At 43.7% G+C, this 22,321-nt stretch overlaps 1 protein-coding gene across 3 annotated transcripts in view; it reads right to left on the bottom strand.

The window, feature by feature from the left end:
• slc8a2a (solute carrier family 8 member 2a) overlaps positions 1–21,203 on the bottom strand; it is a 31,456-nt gene extending 10,253 nt beyond the window's left edge. Inside the window, exons 1-11 of one of the 3 annotated variants that reach the window (XM_023967398.2) lie at positions 20,817–21,203; positions 20,440–20,577; positions 19,577–19,804; positions 19,168–19,449; positions 18,431–18,886; positions 17,371–17,735; positions 14,309–14,412; positions 7,846–7,863; positions 7,488–7,600; positions 7,318–7,356; positions 2,726–2,828 (exon numbers count right to left, since the gene is read on the bottom strand). In XM_023967398.2, coding sequence (XP_023823166.1) covers positions 2,726–2,828; positions 7,318–7,356; positions 7,488–7,600; positions 7,846–7,863; positions 14,309–14,412; positions 17,371–17,735; positions 18,431–18,886; positions 19,168–19,449; positions 19,577–19,804; positions 20,440–20,577; positions 20,817–21,179 — 2,209 coding nt within the window. In that variant the 5' untranslated portion in view covers positions 21,180–21,203. The remainder of the gene's footprint in view (positions 1–2,725; positions 2,829–7,317; positions 7,357–7,487; positions 7,601–7,845; positions 7,864–14,308; positions 14,413–17,370; positions 17,736–18,430; positions 18,887–19,167; positions 19,450–19,576; positions 19,805–20,439; positions 20,578–20,816) is intronic. The other 2 variants (XM_023967399.2, XM_023967400.2) reach the window with 2 other exon arrangements.
• Positions 21,204–22,321: the final 1,118 nt, after the last annotated feature.

Below are 22,321 nucleotides of genomic sequence, written 5' to 3'. Positions count from 1 at the left end.
TCTTTGTAAGCGTCGCGAATTAGTGTAGCAATGTCCAGTGTTTTACTCCTAGTTCACCCAGCTGCGTGGCCATGCACCGCCTCAACTCAATCATCAAAGTTTGCGGGAATGGACACTACCAGTGTAGGCTTGCATTACCAACAACGACGAGACGGCCTAACAGGGAGGAGCGTGAGGGCCCTCGGAGCTGGGGTGTCTGGGAAAATAACCTCACACTCAACGTCAACAAAACAAAGGAGATGATTGTGGACTTAGGAAAACAGCAGAGGAGCACCCCGCCTATCCACATCGACCGCGTCAGTAGTGGAGAAAGGTGGAAAGTTAAGTTCCTCGGTGTACACATCACGGACAAACTGAATTGGTCCACCCACACAGACAGACGTTGTGAAGAAGCGCAGCACGCCTCCTTCAACCTCAGAGGCTGAAGAAAATTGCTTGTCACCAAAAGCACTCACAAAACTTCTTACAGATGCACAATCATGAGAGCTCCTGTCGGGCTGTTATCACCGCCTGGTACGGCAACTGCTCCGCCCACAACCTAAGGCTCTCCAGAGGGTATGAAGGTCTGCAAGAACGCATCACCAGGGGCAAAACTACCTGCCCTCCCATGGACACCCTACAACCACCGATGTCACAGAAAGCGCCATAAAGATCATCAATGGACAACAACCACCCAAGCCACTGCTGTTCACCCCGCTATCACTTCCAGAAGGCGAGGTCAGTACAGTGCCATCAACAGCAAGGGACCGAGAGACTGAAAAACAGCTTCTACTCTCAAGGCCATTCAAGACTGTTTAAACAGCCACCATAAATTAGCGGCCCTGGCCAACATACTGACTCAACTCAGCCACTTTAAAAATGGAATTGATGGAAATTATGTAAAATGTACCACTAGCCACTTTAAGCAATGCCACTTAATACCAATTTTACATACGTCTACAGTTACCATCTCATAGTGTAATATACTGTACTCTATATCATCTACTGCCCATCTGCCATCTTTATGCAAATACATGTACCACTAGCCATCTTTAAACTATTGAGCCACTTTTATGTTTACATACCCTACAGTACTCATTCTCAGTACGTACTTATACTACCGTCTCATACATCTACGCATCTGCCATGCCGCGTTCTGTACCACCACTCATTCATATAATTTTTTTTTTTTTCTTTATGTACATATTTCTTTATCCCTTTACACTTGTGTGTGTGTGTAAGGTAGTAGTGTGGAATTGTTAGGTTAGATTACTGTTGGTTATTACTGCATTGTCGGAACTAGAAACACAAGCATTTCGCTACACTCGCATTAACATCTGCTAACCAGTGTATGTGCACTAATAAAATTTGATTTGATTTGATTTGATTTGATACTGCAAACTCTCCTTCCAGACTCATATCAAACATCTTCCAATCCAAAATCAAATCGAGAGTCGGCTTTCTATTTCGCAACAAAGCCTCCTTCACTCACGCCGCCAAAACTTACCCTAGTGAAAACTGACTATCCTACGTCCTCGACTTCGGCGATGTCATCTTACAAAATAGCTTCCAATACTCTACTCAGCAAACTGGATGCAGTTATTCACAGTGCCATCCGTTTTGTTACTAAAGCACCTTATACCACCCACCACTGCGACCTGTTATGCTCTAGTCGGCTGGCCCCGCTGCGCATGTTCGTCGTCAGACCCACTGGCTCCAGGTCATCTACAAGGCTATGCTAGGTAAAGCGCCGCCTTATCTCAGTTCACTGGTCACGATGGCAACAACCACCCGTAGCACGCGCTCCAGCAGGTGTATCTCACTGATCATCCCTAAAGCCAAAACCTCATTTGGCCGCCTTTCCTTCCAGTTCTCTGCTGCCTGCGACTGGAACGAATTGCAAAAATCTCTGAAGTTGGAGACTTTTATCTCCCTCAACAACTTTAAACATCTGCTATCTGAGCAGCTAACCGATCGCTGCAGCTGTACATAGTTTATCGGTATATAGCCCACCCAATTTACCTACCTCATCCCCATACTGTTTTTATTTATTTACTTTTCTGCTCTTTTGCACACCAGTATCTCTATTTGCACATGATCATCTGATGATTTATCACAACCAGTGTTAATCTGCTAAATTGTAATTATTCGCTCCTATGGCCTATTTATTGCCTACCTCCTCATGCCTTTTGCACACATTGTATATAGATTCTCTTTTTTTTTCTTCTTTTTTTTCTACTATGTTATTGACTTGTTTATTGTTTACTCCATGTGTAACTCTGTGTTGTTGTCTGTTCATACTGCTATGCTTTATCTTGGCCAGGTCGCAGTTGCAAATGAGAACTTGTTCTCAACTAGCCTACCTGGTTAAATAAAGGTGAAATAAAAATAAAAATAAATAAAATGTCCAATCAATTTAATTTACCACAGGTGGACTCCAATCAAGTTGTAGAAGCATCTCAAGGATGATCAATGGAAACAAGATGTACCTGAGCTCAATTTCGAGTCTCATAGCGAAGGGTCTGAATACTTACGTAAATAAGGTATTTCTGTTTTCTCTTTGTCATTATGGGGTATTGTGTCTAGATTGATAAATAAAAGTTGTTTTTTAATCTATTTTAGAATAAGGCTGTAACGTAACAAAATGTGAAAAAAGTCAAGCGGTCTGAATATTTTCCGAATGCACTGTATGTATCATTACATGTTTGTGAATTATTTACATGACATAACTCAGGTTATGTCTGACCTCCTGAACTGACTGTGACCGCCTCAATGAACTGTTCTCTCCAGGAATGAGTTCCAATCACCACAGCCAGATTGGTGTCCTTCAAGAGTTTGTCCACGGTGCTCTATCAAAACACAAAAAAGATTAGCAATGAGAGTGGGCAAGTATTCAACAACAAAAGCTGACACGGCATGCTCTGAAGCACAAACACATAAAATGTCACACACATTCTGTCTCATGACTTCTGTTCTTATCAAACTGAAGTCAGGATAGACATGAGGGCAGAAGAGAAGTATCATTACTGTTAAAACGGCCAGCTTCAGTCAGCTGATTCTAGCCATCCCTTCGGCAGCTTAGTCTCCCATTCAGAGGACCCCCACTTTTGTTAGTGTCTTATTGGTCAAGGTCAGTCCAAATAATTATCACCACATCTCCTTCAGTCTATCACTGGCCTTGATTCCCAGGACTTCAGTTTCAGTTAGTCTATGACCCCAGCACTCTGTGTGGTCAGAAACGTGCTATCCCCATCCTGATGAGCACATCCACAGTTTTACCTCCTGCTGAACTTTTCCTGCTGTGGACTGAATCTCTGTATGTCTGATGTTTAATTGTGCGTGCATCTAAGTAAGTGTCTTGAGATCTGTGTCATATTATGTGGAGCTAAGTTTAGTGGTTTATTGTGTACAATTACTGTGTTTTGAGGTTGTTAGCTAGCTCAAGCTCCCGCTCACGTTAGCACTACCATTAGCATTTTGTATTGGAATGCATGAGCATTTCAGCATAACTGTTAGTGATTAGCATTTATTAGCATTACTAATTTCTTGTGCTAAGCTATTTTCTATTCTATATACAGTACCAGTCAAAAGTTTAGACACACCTGCTCATTCAAAGGTTTTTCTTTATTTGTACTATTTTCTACATTGTAGAATAATAGTGAAGACATAAACTATTAAATAACACATATGGAATCATGTAGTAACCAAAAAAGTGTTAAACAAATCAAAATATACAGTGGGGCAAAAAAGTATTTAGTCAGCCACCAATTGTGCAAGTTCTCCCACTTAAAAAGATGAGAGAGGCCTGTAATTTTCATCATAGGTACACTTCAACTATGACAGAAAAAATGAGAAAAAGAATGCAGAAAATCACATTGTAGGATTTTTAATGAATTTATTTGCAAATTATGGTGGAAAATAAGTATTTGGTCACCTACAAACAAGCAAGATTTCTGGCTCTCAGCAGACGTGTGAACTTCTTCTTTAAGAGGCTCCTCTGTCCTCACTCGTTACCTGTATTAATGGCACCTGTTTGAACTTGTTATCAGTATAAAAGACACCTGTCCACAACCTCAAACAGTCACACTCCAAACTCCACTATGGCCAGAGCCAAAGAGCTGTCAAAGGACACCAGAAACAAAATTGTAGACCTGCACCAGGCTGGGAAGACTGAGTCTGCAATAGGTAAGCAGCTTGGTTTGAAGAAATCAACTGTGGGAGCAATTATTAGGAAATGGAAGACATACTGGGGCTCGATCTGGGGCTCACCGCAAGATTCACCCCGTGGGGTCAATATGTCACAAGAACGGTGAGCAAAATCCCAGACACACGGGGGACCTAGTGAAGACCTGCAGAGAGCTGGGACCAAAGTATCAAAGCCTACCATCAGTAACACACTACGCCGCCAGGGCTCAAATCCTGCAGTGCCAGACGTGTCCCCCTGCTTAAACCAGTACATGTCCAGGCCCGTCTGAAGTTTGCTAGAGGCATTTGGATGATCCAGAAGAATTGAGAAGAATGTCATATGGTCAGATGAAACAAAAAATAGAACTTTTTGGTAAAAACTCAACTCGTCGTGTTTGGAGGACAAAGAATGCTGAGTTGGCATCCAAAGAACACCAATACCTACTGTGAAGCATGGGGGTGGAAACTTCATGCTTTGGGCTGTTTTCTGCAAAGGGACCAGGACGACTGATGCGGTGTAAAGGAAAGAGAATGGGGCCATGTATCGTGAGATTTTGAGTGAAAACCTCCTTCCATCAGCAAGGGCATTGAAGATGAACGTGGCTGGGTCTTTCAGCATGACATGATCCAAACACACCGCCCAGGCAACGAAGGAGTGGCTCCGTAAGAAGCATTTCAAAGGTCCTGGAGTGGCCTAGCCAGTCTCCAGATCTCAACCCCATAGAAAATCTTTGGAGGGGTTGAACTCGTGTTGCCCAGCAACAGCCCCAAAACATCACTGCTCTAGAGAGAATCTGCATGGAGGAATGGGCCAAAATACAGCAACAGTGTGTGAAAACCTTGTGAAGACTTACAGAAAACGTTTGACCTCTGTCATTGCAACAAAAGGGTATATAAAAAGTATTGAGATAAACTTTTTGTATTGACCAAATACTTATTTTCCACCATAATTTGCTAATAAATTCATTAAAAATCCTACAATGTGATTTTCTGGATTTTTTTTCTCATTTTGTCTGTCATAGTTGAAGTGTACCTATGATGAAAATAACGGCCTCTCTCGTTTTTTTTAAGTGGGAGAACTTGCACAATGGTGGCTGACTAAATACTTTTTTGCCCCACTGTATTTTATATTTGAGATTCTTCAAAGTAGCCACCATTTGCCTTGATGACAGCTTTGTAACTCTTGGCATTCTCTCAAACAGCTTCATGAGTTAGTCACCTGGAATGCATTTCAATTAACAGGTTTACCTTGTTAAAAGTTCATTTGTGGAATTTATTCCTTTCATAATGCGTTTGAGCCAATCAGTTTTTGTTGTGACAAGGTAGGGGTGGATACAGAAGATAGCCCTTTTGGTAAAAGACCAAGTTCATGTTATGGCAAGAACAGCTCAAATAAGCAAAGAGAAATGACAGTTCATCATTACTTTAAGACATGAAGGTCAGTCAATGCGGAACATTTCAAAAACTTTGAAAGTTTCTTCAAGTGCACTCACAAAACCATCAAGCGCTATGATGAAACTGGCTCTCATGACCGCCACAGGAAAGAAAGACCCAGAGTTACCTCTGCAACAGAGGAAAGTTCATTAGAGTTAACTGCACCTCAGATTGTAGCCCAAATAAATGCTTCACAGAGTTCAAGTAACAGACACATCTCAACACCAACTGTTCAGAGGAGACTGGGTGAATCAGGCCTTCATGGTTGAATTGCTGCAAGGAAACCACTACTAAAGGACACCAATAAGAAGAGACTTGCTTGGACCAAGAAACATGAGCAATGGACATTAGACCGGTGGAAATCTGTCCTTTGGTCTGATGAGTCCAAATGTGAGATTTTTGGTTCCAACCGCCATGTCTTTGTGAGACGCAGAGTAGGTGAACAGATGATCTCTGCATGTGTGGTTCCCACCGTGAAGCATGGAGGAGGAGGTGTGATGGTGTGGGGGTGCTTTGCTGATGACACTGCCAGTAATTTACTGAGAATTCAAAGCACACTTAACCAGCATGGCTACCACAGCATTCTGCAGCGATACGCCATCCCATCTGGTTGGCGCATAGAGGGACTATCATTTGATTTTCAACAGGACAATGACCCAACACACCTCCAGGCTGTGTAAGGGCTATTTGACCAATAAATAGAGTGATGGAGTAATGCATCAGATGATCTGACCTCCACAATCACCCGACGTCAACCCAATTGAGATGGTTTGGGATGAGTTGGACCGCAGAGTGAAGGAAAACAGCCAACAAGTGCTCCGCATATGTGGGAAATCCTTCAAGACTGTTGGAAAAGCATTCCAGGTGAAGCTGGTTGAGGGAATGCCAAGAGTGTGCAAAGCTGTCATCGAGGCAAAGGGTGGCTACTTTGAAGAATCTAAAATATATTTTGATTTGTTTAACACTTTTTTTTGTTGCTACATGATGCCATATGTGATATTTTTTCTTTCTCCTCTTTCCTTTCAGGACCACATAGTTATCACTGGACATGATTCTCAGTTATCTGAACCATGAGTGGTCAGATGTGTGATGTGTGTGTGAGTGTGGACATCTTCCATTAAACTCCCTTTAACCTGGACATCCGCCTCATCCTTGTTCTGACCGGACATTCTGTAGTGGTTGCTACCGGGCTCAAGCCAGCACCTAAGGTTTCTTATTATATTCACAGTCCTTCGATTCTATACAACCCTACCCCTATTTTTCAATTACATTACATACATTTCCTGTCTTGTCACTTACAGGACAGTTTGTGTGAAAAGGTTTCTTGGCTTTGATATACATTCTATCAACATCAGAATATACTGTATCTATTCCAGTGTTTCCCGACCTGGTCCTCGGACATCCCCCCCGAGAGAATACCCCAGCGATTCCACATTAGTTTAAAATACATTTTTAGAACTAGCTCACCTGATTCAATTAGTAATCTAATTACCAAGCCCTTAAGAAGTTGAATCAGGTGTTCTGGTGGTTGAATAGACCAAATGTGTAATGGCTGGGAGGGGGCAAAACTAGGTTGAGCAACAGCTCTGTTCTATTCTGAAAGATGAGAACATGTAGATGGAAGTAGAGATCCTCCAGTTTTAGAGGCTCTCAGTTAAGAGACACCTCAGTCCTGTCTAATAAATCCCAGAGCACACTGCATGCTAGTGGCTACAATACCGGGTCTAGTATCCCATTTGGAGTCATTCCCTGTCGGATCTGTTGGGTGAGAGGGTGCCACAGTGAGAGGGGTTAATCAAACATAACACAACACACATACAGACACGCACGCACACACTGTATATGACACAGACACAGACACGCGCACACACGCACACACACACACACACCTTAAACTCGTAGGACTCCTCTATGATGACCTCTAGCCTGCTGTGCTCCCCTAGAATGGGCTTCCCCATCTCTGAGATACGTCTGGCGTCCTCCTCTTCTGGAGTAGGGTTCCCTAAAGGGGGAGAGGAAAGGGGAACGTTCTCTTACTACAATACATGATGGGACTAATTTAAATGGAGTTAAACAAATACATATTTTGTAGTTATGATGGGGTTAGACAGTTGAACTAAGCTCATGATGCATTTATAAGCGATATTCTCAAAATAATCAATGGGTATATATAATTTTAATGTTCAAAAACGTCTGTAAAAATCACAGTGGGCCTTTCAATTGTGTGCAAAACTTATGAGATCTTACCCTGGTTGAGCAGCAGAGCTGCAATAGGAAGAGAAAAAAATAAATGCGTGATTTTGAGATGTGATTACTTATAATGCTATTCAAGCTAAAGTGATTTTTGTATTGAACCTTTATTTATTCATGTTAGTCTCATTGAAATCAAATGTATTTTGCAAGAGAGACCTTGTCAAAATAGCAGCAGTCGACAAAAGACAGAAGTGACACACCTTAATACACAGTACACATGCAAGGAATTGATCAACAGAGAAACATTATACTTGGGACAATGTACAAACAATAAATGAATGACAGATTCATCAGATCACAATGTGCATTCTGAAAGTAACCATGCAGTGAGGAAAGAATCAGTACAAATTAATCGACACCAAATTCAAATATTCCTGCGTCTCCATCCTCTACTAAATGCAATAGTCCAGTGAGCTCATCCAAAGAGGTATAGGCTTGACTTCCATCCATGTGAAAAAAAATGTGGAAGTGCTTTTTTCACTGGGATGCAATGGGAGAGGGTCGATCGAGTTCGATTAACATAAAAAAAAGAAAGCTAATTCACTGTGTGAGGCCTATTTGATCGACTAGGAGGTGCATAATGTTTACGTTGTTACGAAGGTACTGGTATGAGTGGACAAGCTTGACATCACTGTTATGCACTGTACGTCGTACTGTGCGGTTGTTATGGTTTACGACAGTGTGCTGCTTTATATATGAATGGATTATCAGAATGAGTGGCACATGTCAAATCAAATCAAATCAAAGTTTATTTGCCACGTGCGCCAAATACAACAGGTGTAGACCTTACAGTGAAATGCTTACTTATAGTGCAACCAATAGTGCAAAAAAGGCTATAAAAGTAGCGAGGCTACATACAGACACCGGTTAGTCAGACTGTTTGAGGTAGTATGTACATCTAGATATGGTTAAAGTGACTATGCATTTATGATGAACAGAGTAGCAGTAGCGTAAAAGAGGGGTTGGCGGGTGGTGGGTGGTGGGACACAATGCAGATAGCCTGGTTAGCCAATGTGCGGGAGCACTGGTTGGTCGGCCCAATTGAGGTGGTATGTACATTAAACGTCAGAGTGATTTACAATGTGAAACCGTGCAAACGTGCGTTCTACAGCTTAGCTAGATATAACAATCACAATGAATTTGAGGAAAAAAACTTTATTTCAGGTCTTGTTCTGCCTAGTGACAAATCTCTCTGGCATCTTATTGGCTAAGAGTTCCAGCCTTTCCTCCGACTTCATGGACAACGATTCCCATGGCAAGTCCATAATCTTGTCAGTATAGTTAAAAATCTTTGGCACATCTCCCAGCCTCACTACATTCTCCCTTCAAAGAGGGGCTGAACTCATTGATTAGGCCTAGTATTTTAGCCTGCTCACAAAAAATGCAAGAAGCCATTCGTTTTGGGGGTGTGGTTTGATGTGGCTGTGATATCCCAAACAGCCACCGTACCAACTGCGTAACGCAGCATGACAACGTGAATGTAATTGGTCAAGAATCCCAAGCTCCGAGTGTTAAAATGTCGTCATCTCTAAAGTAGTATCTTTGAATGTGTTTAAATCTGAAAGTGTGGCAAGTGAAGTGTGTGACAATGAATCGAAAATAGTGAAATCAAAAGAATGGAACAAACCAAGCAAAAGTTGTAGTAGAAGACAAGGACCGGTCCAATAATGCATTTCTTATTGGACTGCGATTTTTGGACAAGGAGATTCATTTGGGAAATCCATTTGTAATATATCGAGGACTGTGAAGAAAGCAGTGGGAAAGGTGCATTCAATCAAGGTGACTCGAAGCGGCCTTGTTTTAGTTTATTGTGTCGATGAAGAACAGAAGAAGCTGCACTGGATCTGGCAAAATTGTCCACGTCAGAAGTAACATCTATTGATCTTCGGAGTAGGGCGCCTGCCAAAGGAGTTATAGCTGGAGTCTCGTTGGATATAGTCAGAAAATCCTAGGAGTCGTCAGTGCATGTTGCCTGACCCGTATAGTAAATGGAAGGAAGGAGAAAAGCCTATCGTTATTATTGTTGTTTGAGGAGACTCTACCTGAATATGTGAAGCTTGGATATGTGAGGTATGCGGTGAGCGCACTTGTGCCCAAACCATTATAGTGTGGGAATTGTAAAAGATAAAATGTGATTTTATATCCATCACATGCGTCGAATACCGTGAAATGCTTACTTACAAGCCCTTAACCAACAATTTAAAAAGTAACACAATAAAATAACAATAAAACCGAGTCAATGTGTGGGGGTACAGGTTAGTTGAGTTAATTTGTACATGTAGGTAGGGGTAAAGTGACTATGCATAGATAATAAACAGCAAGTTGCAGCAGTGTAAAAACAAAGGGGGTGGGGGGTGGGGGGGGCAAATAATTTAGCAAATAATGCAAATTAATTGTTCAGCAGTCTTATGGCTTGGGGGTAGAAGCTGTTAAGGAGCCTTTTGGACCTAGTCTTGGCGCTCCGGTACCGCTTGCCTAGCGGTAGCAGAGAGAACAGTCTATGACTTGGATGACTGGAGTCTTTGACAATTTTTTGGGCCTTCCTCTGACACCGCCTAGTATATAGGTCCTGGCAGGAAGCTTGGCCCCAGTGATGTACACACTACCCTCTGTAGCGTCTTGCGGTCGGATGCCGAGCAGTTGCCATACCAGGCGGTGATGCAACCGGTCAGGATGCTCTCGATGGTGCAGCTGTATAACTTTTTGAGGATGTGGGGACCCATGCCAAATCTTTTCAGTCTCCTGAGGGGGAAAAGGCATTGTCGCGCCCTCTTCAAAACTTTCTTGGTGTGTTTGGACCATGATAGTTTGTTGGTGATGTGGACACCAAGGGACTTGAAACTCTCGACCCACTCCACTACAGTACTGTCGGTGTGAATGGGGGCATGTTCGGCCCTCCTTTTCCCGTAGTCCACGATCATCTCCTTTGTCTTGCTCACGGAAAGGTTGTTGTTCTGGCACCACACTGCCAGGTCTCTGACCTCCCTATAGGGTGTCTCATCGTTGTCGGTGATCAGGCCTACCACCGTTGTGTCGTCAGCAAACTTAATGATGGCGTTGGAGTTGTGCTTAGCCACGCAGTTGTGGGTGAACAGGGAGTACAGGACACCTGAGGGGCCCACCTAAGTACGCACACCTGAGGGGCCCACGTGTTGAGGATCAGCGTGGCAGATGTGTTGTTGCCTAGCCTTACCACCTGTGGGCGGCCCGTCAGGAAGTCCACGATCCAGTTTCAGAAAGAGGTGTTTAGTCCCAGGGTCCTTAGCTTAGTGATCATCTTTGTGGGCACTATGGTGTTGAACGCTGAGCTGTAGTCAATGAACAGCATTCTCACATAGGTGTTCATTTTGTCCAGGTGAGAAAGGGCAGTATGGAAGGCGATTGAGATTGCGTCATCTGTGGATCTGTTGGGGCGGTATGCGAATTGAAGTGGGTCTAGCGTTTCCGTGATGATGGTGTTGATGTGAGCCATGACCAGCCTTTCAAAGCTCATCATGGCTACCGACGTGAATGCTATGGGGCGGTAATCATTTAGGCAGGTTACCTTTGCTTTCTGGGGCACAGGGAGGTCTGCTTGAAACATGTAGGTATTATATGGTCACATGTTTGTAGACGGGAGAAGTATGGTATTGAAGAATCTGTGAATGTAAATTGTTGCAACTGTGGTGGGGATCATACTCCAGACTTCCTTAAGTGCCCTGTTAGGGTGAAGGAGGTGTCAACGATCATGGCTGTGCAGCAGATCTATGTGGAGGTGTTGAAGACAGTCCAAGGGGCAAGAGGCAACAGTGTTGAAGATGCATTACAACCAGTTGCTAGTGTTTTAAGTCAATCGAGTGATCCTGATACATTCATTGTGAAGAAGGTGGATTTTGTGGCATTTATAGCCACAGTGATTAATTGTACAGCATAAGTGTCTAAGAAGTCCAAGAAGCTGGATATCACTACTGGATATCATTATATCTGCAGCCAATCGTTTTTTGGGGCTCAAAGACTGCAAGGACTATTGTCACTGGGAAATGTTCCCACCCTGACAGGAGTCTTCTGAGCTTGTGTACCTGATTAGAATGGGGGGGTTTACAGAAAAGCGGGTTGATTTGGTTTAGTAATTATTTTGTTGTTAGTTTTGTGTATTATTTTTTCCTTTTAGGGATCCTTAATATTTACCTGCACAGTAGGTGGCGGAATGCACATCCAATTATTGCGAACGCCATTATAGCCAAGTTAACAAACAGCCAAGTTAACAAACAGATCACTGACCATTTCGAATTCCACCGTACCTTCTCCGCTGTGCAATCCGGTTTCCGAGCTAGTCACGTGTGCACCTCAGCCACGCTCAAGGTACTAAACGATATAACCGCCATCAATAAAAGACAGTACTGTGCAGCCGTCTTCATCGACCTGGCCAAGGCTTTTGAATCTGTCAATCACCACATTCTTATCGGCAGACTCAACAGCCTTGGTTTCTCAAATGACTGCCTCGCCTGGTTCACCAACTACTTCTCAGATAGAGTTCAGTGTGTCAAATCGAAGGGCCTGTTGTCCAGACCTCTGGCAGTCTCTATGGGGATACGACAGGGTACAATTCTCGGGCTTACTCTTTTCTCTGTATATATCAACGATGTCGCTCTTGCTGCGGGGGATTCCTTGATCCACCTCTACGCGGACGGCACAATTCTGTATACATCTGGCCCTTCTTTGGACACTGTGTTAACACACCTCCAAACGAGCTTCAATGCCATACAACACTCCTTCCGTGGCCTCCAACTGCTCTTAAACTCTAGTCAAACTAAATGCATGCTTTTCAACCGATCGCTGCCCGCACACACCCGCCCGACTAGCATCACTACTCTGGACGGTTCTGACTTAGAATATGTGGACAACTACCTAGGTGTCTGGCTAGACTGTAAACTCTCCTTCCAGACTCATATTAAGCATCTCCAATCCAAAATTAAATCTAGAATCGGCTTCCTATTTCGCCTCCTTCACTCACGCTGCCAAACATAGCCTCCTTCACTCACGCTGCCAAACATACCCTCGTAAAACTGACTATCCTACCGATCCTCGACTACGGCAATGTCATCTACAAAATAGCCTCCAACACTCTACTCAGCAAATTGGATGCAGTCTTTCACAGTGCCATCCGTTTTGTCACCAAAGCCCCATATACCATGCTCTCGTCGGCTGGCCCTCGCTACATATTCGTCGCCAGACCCACTGGCTCCAGGTCATCTATAAGTCTTTGCTAGGTAAAGCTCCGCCTTATCTCAGCTCACTGGTCACCATAACAACACCCACCCGTAGCACGCGCTCCAGCAGGTATATCTCACTGGTCATCCCCAAAGCCAACACCTCCTTTGGCCGCCTTTCCTTCCAGTTCTCTGCTGCCAATGACTGGAACAAATTGCAAAAATCGCTGAAGTTGGAGACTTATATCTCCCTCACTAACTTTAAGCATCAGCTATCTGAGCAGCTTACCGATCGCTGCAGCTGTACACAGCCCATCTGTAAATAGTCCATCCAACTACCTACCTCATCCCCATGTTGTTTTTATTTACTTTTTTTTGCTCTTTTGCACACCAGGATTTCTACTTGCACATCATCATCTGCACATCTATCACTCCAGTCTTAATTTTCTAAATTGTAATTACTTCGCTACTATGGCCTATTTATTGCCTTACCTCCTTACGCCATTTGCACACACTGTATATACACGTTTCTATTGTATTATTGACTGTACATTTGTTTATCCCACGTGTAACTCTGTGTTGTTGCACTGCTTTGCTTAATCTTGGCCAGGTCGCAGTTGTAAATGAGAACTTGTTCTCAACTGGCCTACCTGGTTAAATAAAAGTGAAATAAAAATTATAATAAAATAAAAATTATACAATAGAAGAAGAGTAGTATCTTTGATGACAGTTGTGTTTGTGATGCTAACATTAACTCAAAAATGTGAAGATGTTCGAGTTGGAAAAACCCAAGCTGTTTATGACGAACAAGTCTCGTTCTGTCAACATAACATTGGTGATGATGTATGTCTCGTTCTTAGTCCAGAGACGCTGTGCGCTAATGCCTCAATAAAGAAAAGGGCGGGCTATGTTTGTTTCTACTGCTACGATTGGATAGCATGCAGCTGTACTTTAGGTTGAGTCTGCAGTGAGATCGGGTCTCTTGCTGCTGAGCTCCGAATCACTCATTATTTTGACACTGCCAACCATGAGCATGTGGGCAGGATTGAAATCTAAACCAAACCTGTAAATCCCGAAGTATCCCTTTAATCTTATCTTATAAAACTATTCTAGAGAGACTGCAAGTGTAGTGGGAAAAGGTTTCTCACAATATGTGTCAAATGGCAATTTTCGCTGAGTGTAACAGTGGATAGTAGGTTGAACAAACCTTTTGAGATGGCCATTTTATTCACTAACACTAACCCTCGCACACAACACACCCCACTGACCTGAGATTCCTCGCTTTAGCCATTTGGGCTCATCCAGCACAATGAAGAAGTTTTCCTGCTTCTCATATTCCTCCACATTTACAATGCGTACCTGTAGAGTCTGACTGTGGAGAGACATGCAAGCATGCACCCACACACACGTACATACATATACACACCCACACTCACACAGGGAGAGAGAGAAGAGGGTTGTCATCAATAGACATTGTTATATTTGTAGACGTTTTAAACACATTTGATGAAGATAAAAGGAAAACATGTTATGATTACAATCACAGGACACCAAAGATAAATATTTAGTTGAATAATACAACCACACACACACACACACACACAGACAGAGCGACTTACAGTTAGTGCATTCATCTTTTAAGATAGCTAGGTGAGACAACCACATCTCAGTAATAGCAAGTACAACTGAAGAGTATTTATAAAACACTGTATCCACACATTTTTCACTTGTTTTTTTCATCAGAAATGATTGCTTATGGGTACCTTCATGTTTTTATACATAAGAGTTTAGATGTGTTATTTTGCAAAACACTAGACAGTATATCCATTGTTTAGCTGGAATGGTTCGTATCCTGTATATTTGACTGTGATTTGTGGTTGTCTCACCTAGCTACCTTAAGATGAATGCACTAACTGTAAGTCCCTCTGGATAAGAGCATCTGACAAAAATGTATGTTTTACATACAGATCTCATAATTGTATTGAATTATTTATTTTTGTCACAAATGTGTAATTTGTACAGTTCTTTATTTTTATTTTTTATTTTTTTTATTTCACCTTTATTTAACCAGGTAGGCTAGTTGAGAACAAGTTCTCATTTGCAACTGCGACCTGGCCAAGATTTATTTATTCAAAATGTAGTTATTTGTTACAGTTAACTGTGTAAAACCCAGCAGTACTACTTATTTCTCAGAGTGACGTGGATATATAGCATTAAAAAAACATGATTATTTGTCTCTTAAATGAAACCATCAAGTAACAGATTTTAAACAAATACATGTCTTGTCATTGAACAACCCTATGCCATGATTAGACAGTAAAAAAACACCAATCTCTTTCATAATTTCTTTAAAAAATAAAAGCTCATTTTCAAACATTTCTGAAAATGGATATATAGCGTTTTGGAATGAAACTCTTCAATTGTTCCTCAATAAGTGCGACTGTTAGTTCACGAAATGCAAGGGTTTAATTTCTGCTGCTCCATAGGAAAGCACCATGTAGTGGACGCGGACTTCGACTGGAACCAGTGGAATGTGCAAAGGAGTGGGTTGACATGGGAGAGCATGGGAATGTTGAGCACCAGGCGGGTTGCAGCGTTCTGGACAAGTTGCATGGGTTTGATTGCTCAAGCGGGGAACCCAGCCAACAGAGAGTTGCAGTAGTCCAGACGGGAGATGACCTGAATTAGAACCTGCGCCACTGCCTGTGTGAGGTAGGGTCGTACTCTATGGATGTTGTAGAGCATGAACCTGCAGGAGCGAGTCACTGCTTTGATGTTTGCGGAGAGTGACAGGGTGTTGTCCAGGATCACGCCAAGGTTCTTTGAACTCTGGAAGGTGAACTCCTGGAGTTGTCAACTGTGATGGAACGGTCTCGCAACAGTCCCGTGAAGCAAGCAAACAATCATATCCTACCCTCTGAAACATTAACAAACACCCTGTCATTTAAATCACATCAGTAGCTGAGGTGCAATAAAGAATTTAACACATAGTGGAGGCTAAATAATTCACAGTGCATCACATACACAACACTCATACACACACGGTACTGTACACACACAGAAATACAAACATGAACTAAACAACAGATAAACAGAACCTTAAACCACTTACCAGTTACGCCTCGATCACACCGACAGCATCATTGCGTTTTGGTACACCAGAAGTATATTCATTTGGATTTATCGAACGTATGCATCAAAATGTATGCATAGACGGCTTGACAGAAATGGTAGCAAAAGGTGAATGTTGAACTTTTGTTGCACACATATCCAGATGATGCTGCGTACCATTTTGCGCATTGACGCTGTAGGTGTGATCGAGGTGTTAGTTCACCATTACAGTAATACCTACAATATATGACCTGAAATTACATCACTTTACAGTATGAGTACTACCTGTAAGTGCACAATTAGTCCAATGTGCAAACACAGCTTATATCGTCTGAAAGTTTAATAGGGAAAGGATCTGTCCGCTAACATTAGCAAGAGGCTGCCAATCATCAACTAATGGACGCTGCTCCACATGGGAGTCACTGACTGACACAGTGACAACCCATAATAATCCCCATTACCCCAGTTACTGTAGCCTTAGGATACATTTCCATCAATATAACATAGTACATGTGGACACCTACACAGACACACACACATACTGTACATCAATATAATTTTGATATCATTTGCTTAATGGGAGGGATACGTATAACATTCAGTATATGTGGACACATACTGTACATAGACAAATGTGGACACAAACTGATGGAAAAACACATTTACCAACATACAACGATGCATTTACATGGAACTGTATGACAGTTCCCTCTAGACCTTAACCCTCATCTGTACTCTGGCCAATTACAGCACTGCTGCTAACAAACCTTCCATCTGATGCTTTAGCAGAGAGAGTAGGCATTAGGCAATCTTGTTTTGGAGCCACAGTGTCTACTGGGTTTCTCAGCTTCCTGTATGCACTTCATTGATTTGTTTGTGTAACTAAATGCATACAGCTGGTTTTCCAAGTGTAATCAGACACCAGTTAAAAGGAAAGAGCAGCAATCAGTATACTGTGGCTAGCAAAATCCAGAGTAACCCTTCCCTGGTCTAACCTCATGTACCAGGCTATAGGCTCTTGATTACCTAGCATTGACATCTGGTTGAAATTATGTATTTACAACCAGATTACAACTAGTTTACAACCAAATGAAATTATATCATTACAACCGGTTTACAACCAACAGGTTGTAATTTGGTTGTAATGACTCCATTTCAAACAGTTTTTCCGGCTGGGTACCATCCCCCTACTTTAGGGTTGGCATAGAGCAGGCTTCACCTGGTCTGTTCATTGGAGAACTCAAGCTCGCCCTTGGTCTCCTCGTAGTCCACGCCGGCACGGGCGCTGCCGTCCTCAGTGCGGTAGGGCAACATCACGGTGCCCCGCGAGCCAGAGTTCCGCACCACCGTCACCACCATCGTACCCGAACTCTCGCTCACTCGCAGCACGCGCTCGCCGAACGTGAAGATGCCGGCGTGGTCGTCGTCCAGGATGGTAACCATGGCAACTAACGGCTCCACCAGCCGGCCCTTGGGCGGCGTTCCCAGTGAAACCTTGTTGCCGCCCTCATCCAGACGGAGATTCTGCAGCCGCACAAAAAAGTGCTCGTCTTCCTCGAAGACGTCGTCGTCCAAGATGCCCACCTGAAAAGGACAGGGGACACACAAAAAGTTGTGATAGGAATTACTGTATGCATTGAGACAATCTTATTTAAATGCCCAGTGCAGTTAAAAATATGACTTTCCTGGGTTTTATATATATTTCCATGTAGGAATAATACTGTGAAATTGTGAACATGATGATAATGCACTTTTAGTGTAAGAGCTGTTGGAAATTTCATGCTGTTTTGGTGGGATGGAGTTTTAGCCTGCCTGTTGACATCACTCCAATAAGAAAGAGAGTTCCAGACCTTTCTGCCAATAACAGCTAGTTTTCCCCTCCCCACTCAGACCACTCCCAGACAGTCAGGTACTTAATTGTTACCCAGAAATTATTTGATATTGAAGTAACAACAGCTGCATTGTGCCTTTAATCTAATCTCATCTGAAATTATTTAAACTAATCTCTAATCCATCCAAGAGCAAGTTTTCCCTTGCCACTGTCGCCTTTTTTCACTCTTTGGAGGTGCAGGCCATGACAAGTTGCTGACAAGTATTATACTAGTAAACGAGTAAATTGACTAGTAAACAAATACTAGTCAATGAGTTAATTGATTGATTGTTTGGTTGATTGAAGTATTACTCAAAACTACAGTAAACAGCGACTATTCACCTCCCTCCTCTCATAATTTCCCACCCTCTTTTCCCCTCTCCTTCCTTCTCTCTCCTCTCCATCTAACCTTAATCTCCTTCCGACTCTCCCCTGGTTTGAACACCAGCGTCCCCTCGCTAAACTCATAGTCCGCCCCGGCATTTGCCGAGCCATTCTCCGTGTGGTAGTCCACATAGAAGGTGTGCTGCCCCATGCCACCCTCACAGATCACTGCTAGGCTCAGGGTACCACAGTTCTCCGTGCACTGGTATTGGGCACGCTCAAAGGACAGGTGGGTGCACGTGGCCCTGTCGTCTTTCTCCAGGGCTCCGCCCTCCGTAGCGGCGGCTTTGCGTCGCGTGTGCTCGGCGGCATGCTTCTTGAGCACGTTGCCGGCACCGATCATCATGCGTGTGGCTTGGATGCGGTAAAAGGCGCGGCTCTTCCTCTGCTGCACCAGAGCTGAGTAGTTGGCCATCTCGATAAGCTGCTCCAGGTCTTTGTCCGGGTGCTTCTGCTTCAGGTCCTTCAGGATGCGTACCACCTAGGTTAGGTCACAACGTAAATACAAGATTAACTAAATGTTAATACCAGGCTTAAACAAGGCTAACAAAATGATACCGCAATGTAAACACAATGTTAACACAATGTTTGAAATACAACGTTGACACAATGTTTGAAAAAACATAGCTGCTGGAAGAACAAAAATGTTAAAGACACGTAAAGGACCACTACCATCTCCCTGCCCACTCCACTCTCCTATATTGCTAAACTCTTCTGACTCGTCCTGACTATTCTCTTTCCTGATCTCCTGGCTCAGCCTACCTCATCTCTGTTCTGGTCCAGCTCCTTGCCTGTCTGAACAGAGACTGTGCAGACACTGGAGGAGTTTCCAGCCGTGGAATTGCTATCTGAGAACTTAGCGTCCATGATTACATCGATCCCCTTGGGCGCCAGGTCACCTTCCGTTTCCACAACGATGCCATGCCGCTTGTCGGCACGGTAACGCTTGTGCATGTACTTGTAGAAGAGCAGGCGGCGGTCGGCGATCCAAGCCAAGATCACACACACTGGGAAGTAGAGCAGAGTGACCAGAGCCTCCCACACCTGCAGAATCAACACACAACGTTTCTATATAATAATAAAAAACACACAAATGCATACAAAATCTGTCTATAAACCCCCGCTGACACACAAAAACACACAGACACACACACACGCAAATAATACAGACCTCCACTACTCCCGGGGAGATAACAGCCAGGATGAGGTAGAGCCAGATGTAAGCAAAGATGCTCCAGAAGGCTGTGATGAAGAACACTCGCAGATGTTTGATCTTTCGCGACTCCCCGTCGGGGATGACCCACACACACACTCCGATGATCACAAACATGTTGAAGGCAGCGCTGCCCACTATGGTGCCCGGTCCAAGCTCACCCGCGTCAAAGTTGTGACCACACACCTGCCAACAAGACAGCAAAGAAATCAAGTTGAATAACAAAATAAGCTAGGGTTACGCTACCTCCATTACGGTATCTGTCAATGGGGAACCCAGTCTAATTCAAGCAAATCAAGGGTCCGTCAGGTGTAGCATGTAGTACAAAGGGATTGTGGGGACACTCAGGGGTAGTGTGTAGAGCCCTGCACTGGCATGAATTTTAAGCCCGAGCCCTACCCATACTCGCAACGTTCAGGCCCTACCCTACCCAGGCCGATTGCTTCTGCCAAATTGAAGGCCCTGCCCGAAACCCAAGATCAGAAATAACTTCCTCCATTAGTAAATGCATTAGCCGCTCCTCTCTGTCTGTCACTTGCTCCCTGCGTACAGGTTGAAGCACTTCTGACATCATGTTATGATCTTACTCAGATATGACTGTACCGCGCAGGGGAACACTCGCAAATGGCTCAGCTTCAAAATGTTAGTGATCAATTTGTGATACCTGAGCCCTGCCCGTACCCTAGTTATTGATGAAAAATACGACCTACCCAGCCCTAACCTGATGGGTTTGGGGTTTGTGGGGACACTGGGGTAGTGTGTTGTGTATATAATCTGGGGTGGTGTATAGTGATGAAGGTTTTGTGGTGTCACCAGCATACCTCGATGACAGAGAGAAGGATCTCTGGTGCAGAGGAGCCCAGGGCCATGAGCGTGAGGTTAGACACAGTCTCGTTCCAGATCCGCACAGTGGTCACTGACGTCTCCCCGTTGGGTTTGGTGATAGTCACCTCTTTCTCCTACAAAGACAAGGACACACATCACAGTTAGGGGAACATGCAGCTAGTGTTTTACCAATACAACAATTCAGTGATATTGCCTATGAGCTGATGCTAGAGGACAGTATTTCAAAAGAATTCCCAGAATAATTTCAGCTAAATTTCTGAAAAACCTGGGAACTTTGGGGAACGTTTTCAGAATCACCACAGCATGAGAATGACTGAAGGACAATACAAAGAGAGAAGTGGTCACTGGTCACCTGGGAGGTGATGACCTCAATGGAGGCCATGAAGCGGTCGGCGATGATGGACACACCCAGGAACATGTACATGAGGCAGGCAAAGTAGACTATCGCCCTCCCCGTCTGCTCTGCCAGTGGAGGGCTGAGTGGTAGCCACACAGGCAGCACAATGCCAGGTCTACACATCACCTTGTCCGTGCACGTCCGCTTGCCCCCTGTGGTGTTACCAGATGGGGAAGATGGGGTGCCTGATAAAGATGCCCGCTCCACCACCTGAGGCTTGGAGTGGAAGGAAGAGGTGGCCGGGTGGAGCAGGAGGAGGAGGATGGAGAGGAGGAGTAGGAAGGATGGGAGTGGGGGATACACAGGGTGGGGTCCCATGCTATCCCTGAGTTAGGTGGTGCCTGGGGTACCGAAGAGCAGCTGGTAGGACACTCTCCTGAGAAGAGAGAGAGAGAGAGAGAGAGAGAGAGAGAGAAGAGAGGGAGAGAGAGAGAGAGAGGAGAGAGAGAGAGAGAGAGAGAGAAGAGAGAGAGAGAGAGAGAGAGAGAGAGAAGAGAGAGAGAGAGGAGAGAGAGAAGAGAGAGAGAGAGAGAGAAGAGAGAGAGAAGAGAGAGAGAGAGAGAGAGAGAGAGAGAGAGAGAGAGAGAGAGAGAGAGAGAGAGAGAGAGAGAGAGAGAGAGAGAGAAGAGAGAGAGAGAGAGAGAGAGAGAGAGAGAGAGAGAGGAAGAGGAGAGAGAGAGAGAGGGGAAAGCGATCGAGAGAGAGAGAGAGAGAGTCCAAAAGAACAACAGGGGTTGAGGATGTGGCTCTCTAAAATGTTCACTAGGGTATATTAATAAGGTCTACAATACATTCAACTGTGCCCCTCTCCACATACATGAATGCCATAGGGGTACTTCTGAGATGAATTAAAGGGATAGTTCACCCAAAAATAAAAAATAAATAAATGGTTCCTAACCTACCTACTTTAAAGTAGTTTATTTGAACATTATGAATGTCAGCAATGCTGCGATAATAACCATTTTATAAGTATTAGTATAATATTTATTGCTATTGTTTGTTTGTTTTGAACTGTTTATCTGTTTCTTGTGCTGTTTTTTGTATGTGCCTTGGTGGGGGGGGGATTAAGACTGGGGATGTTTCATATTTGTTTACTTAGCTACAGTCACCAACGGTTAATATTAGCAGCTAGGACTAATACACAATGGAAGTTAAGGGACCCGAGTTAGCATGCTCTACATTGTCCAACATTACCTTAGTTACTTCAAACCCGAGTTCTCTAGAAACGTACCATTGTTTTACAGTCATCGATGCCAATGCTAGTGGTTGGGCACTGGAGCTTAGTAAACAAAACCCAAAGCGTGGATTGCAGTCTCTTCTGACACACAGACCATTCTCAAGGTAAGGAAATATAGACGTCAAAATGAAAAGAACAAGGACTAATGAGTGTGTGAGTGAATATGCATGTTACCTCACTCTGGCTGTATCAAATGCCAGTCTAGACAAATGCAGAGTGCTAT

Source organism: Salvelinus sp. IW2-2015, linkage group LG23 (genome assembly GCF_002910315.2).
Source record: "Salvelinus sp. IW2-2015 linkage group LG23, ASM291031v2, whole genome shotgun sequence".
NCBI lineage: Eukaryota > Metazoa > Chordata > Actinopteri > Salmoniformes > Salmonidae > Salvelinus > Salvelinus sp. IW2-2015.
This window is presented reverse-complemented; position numbering and strand designations above follow the sequence as displayed.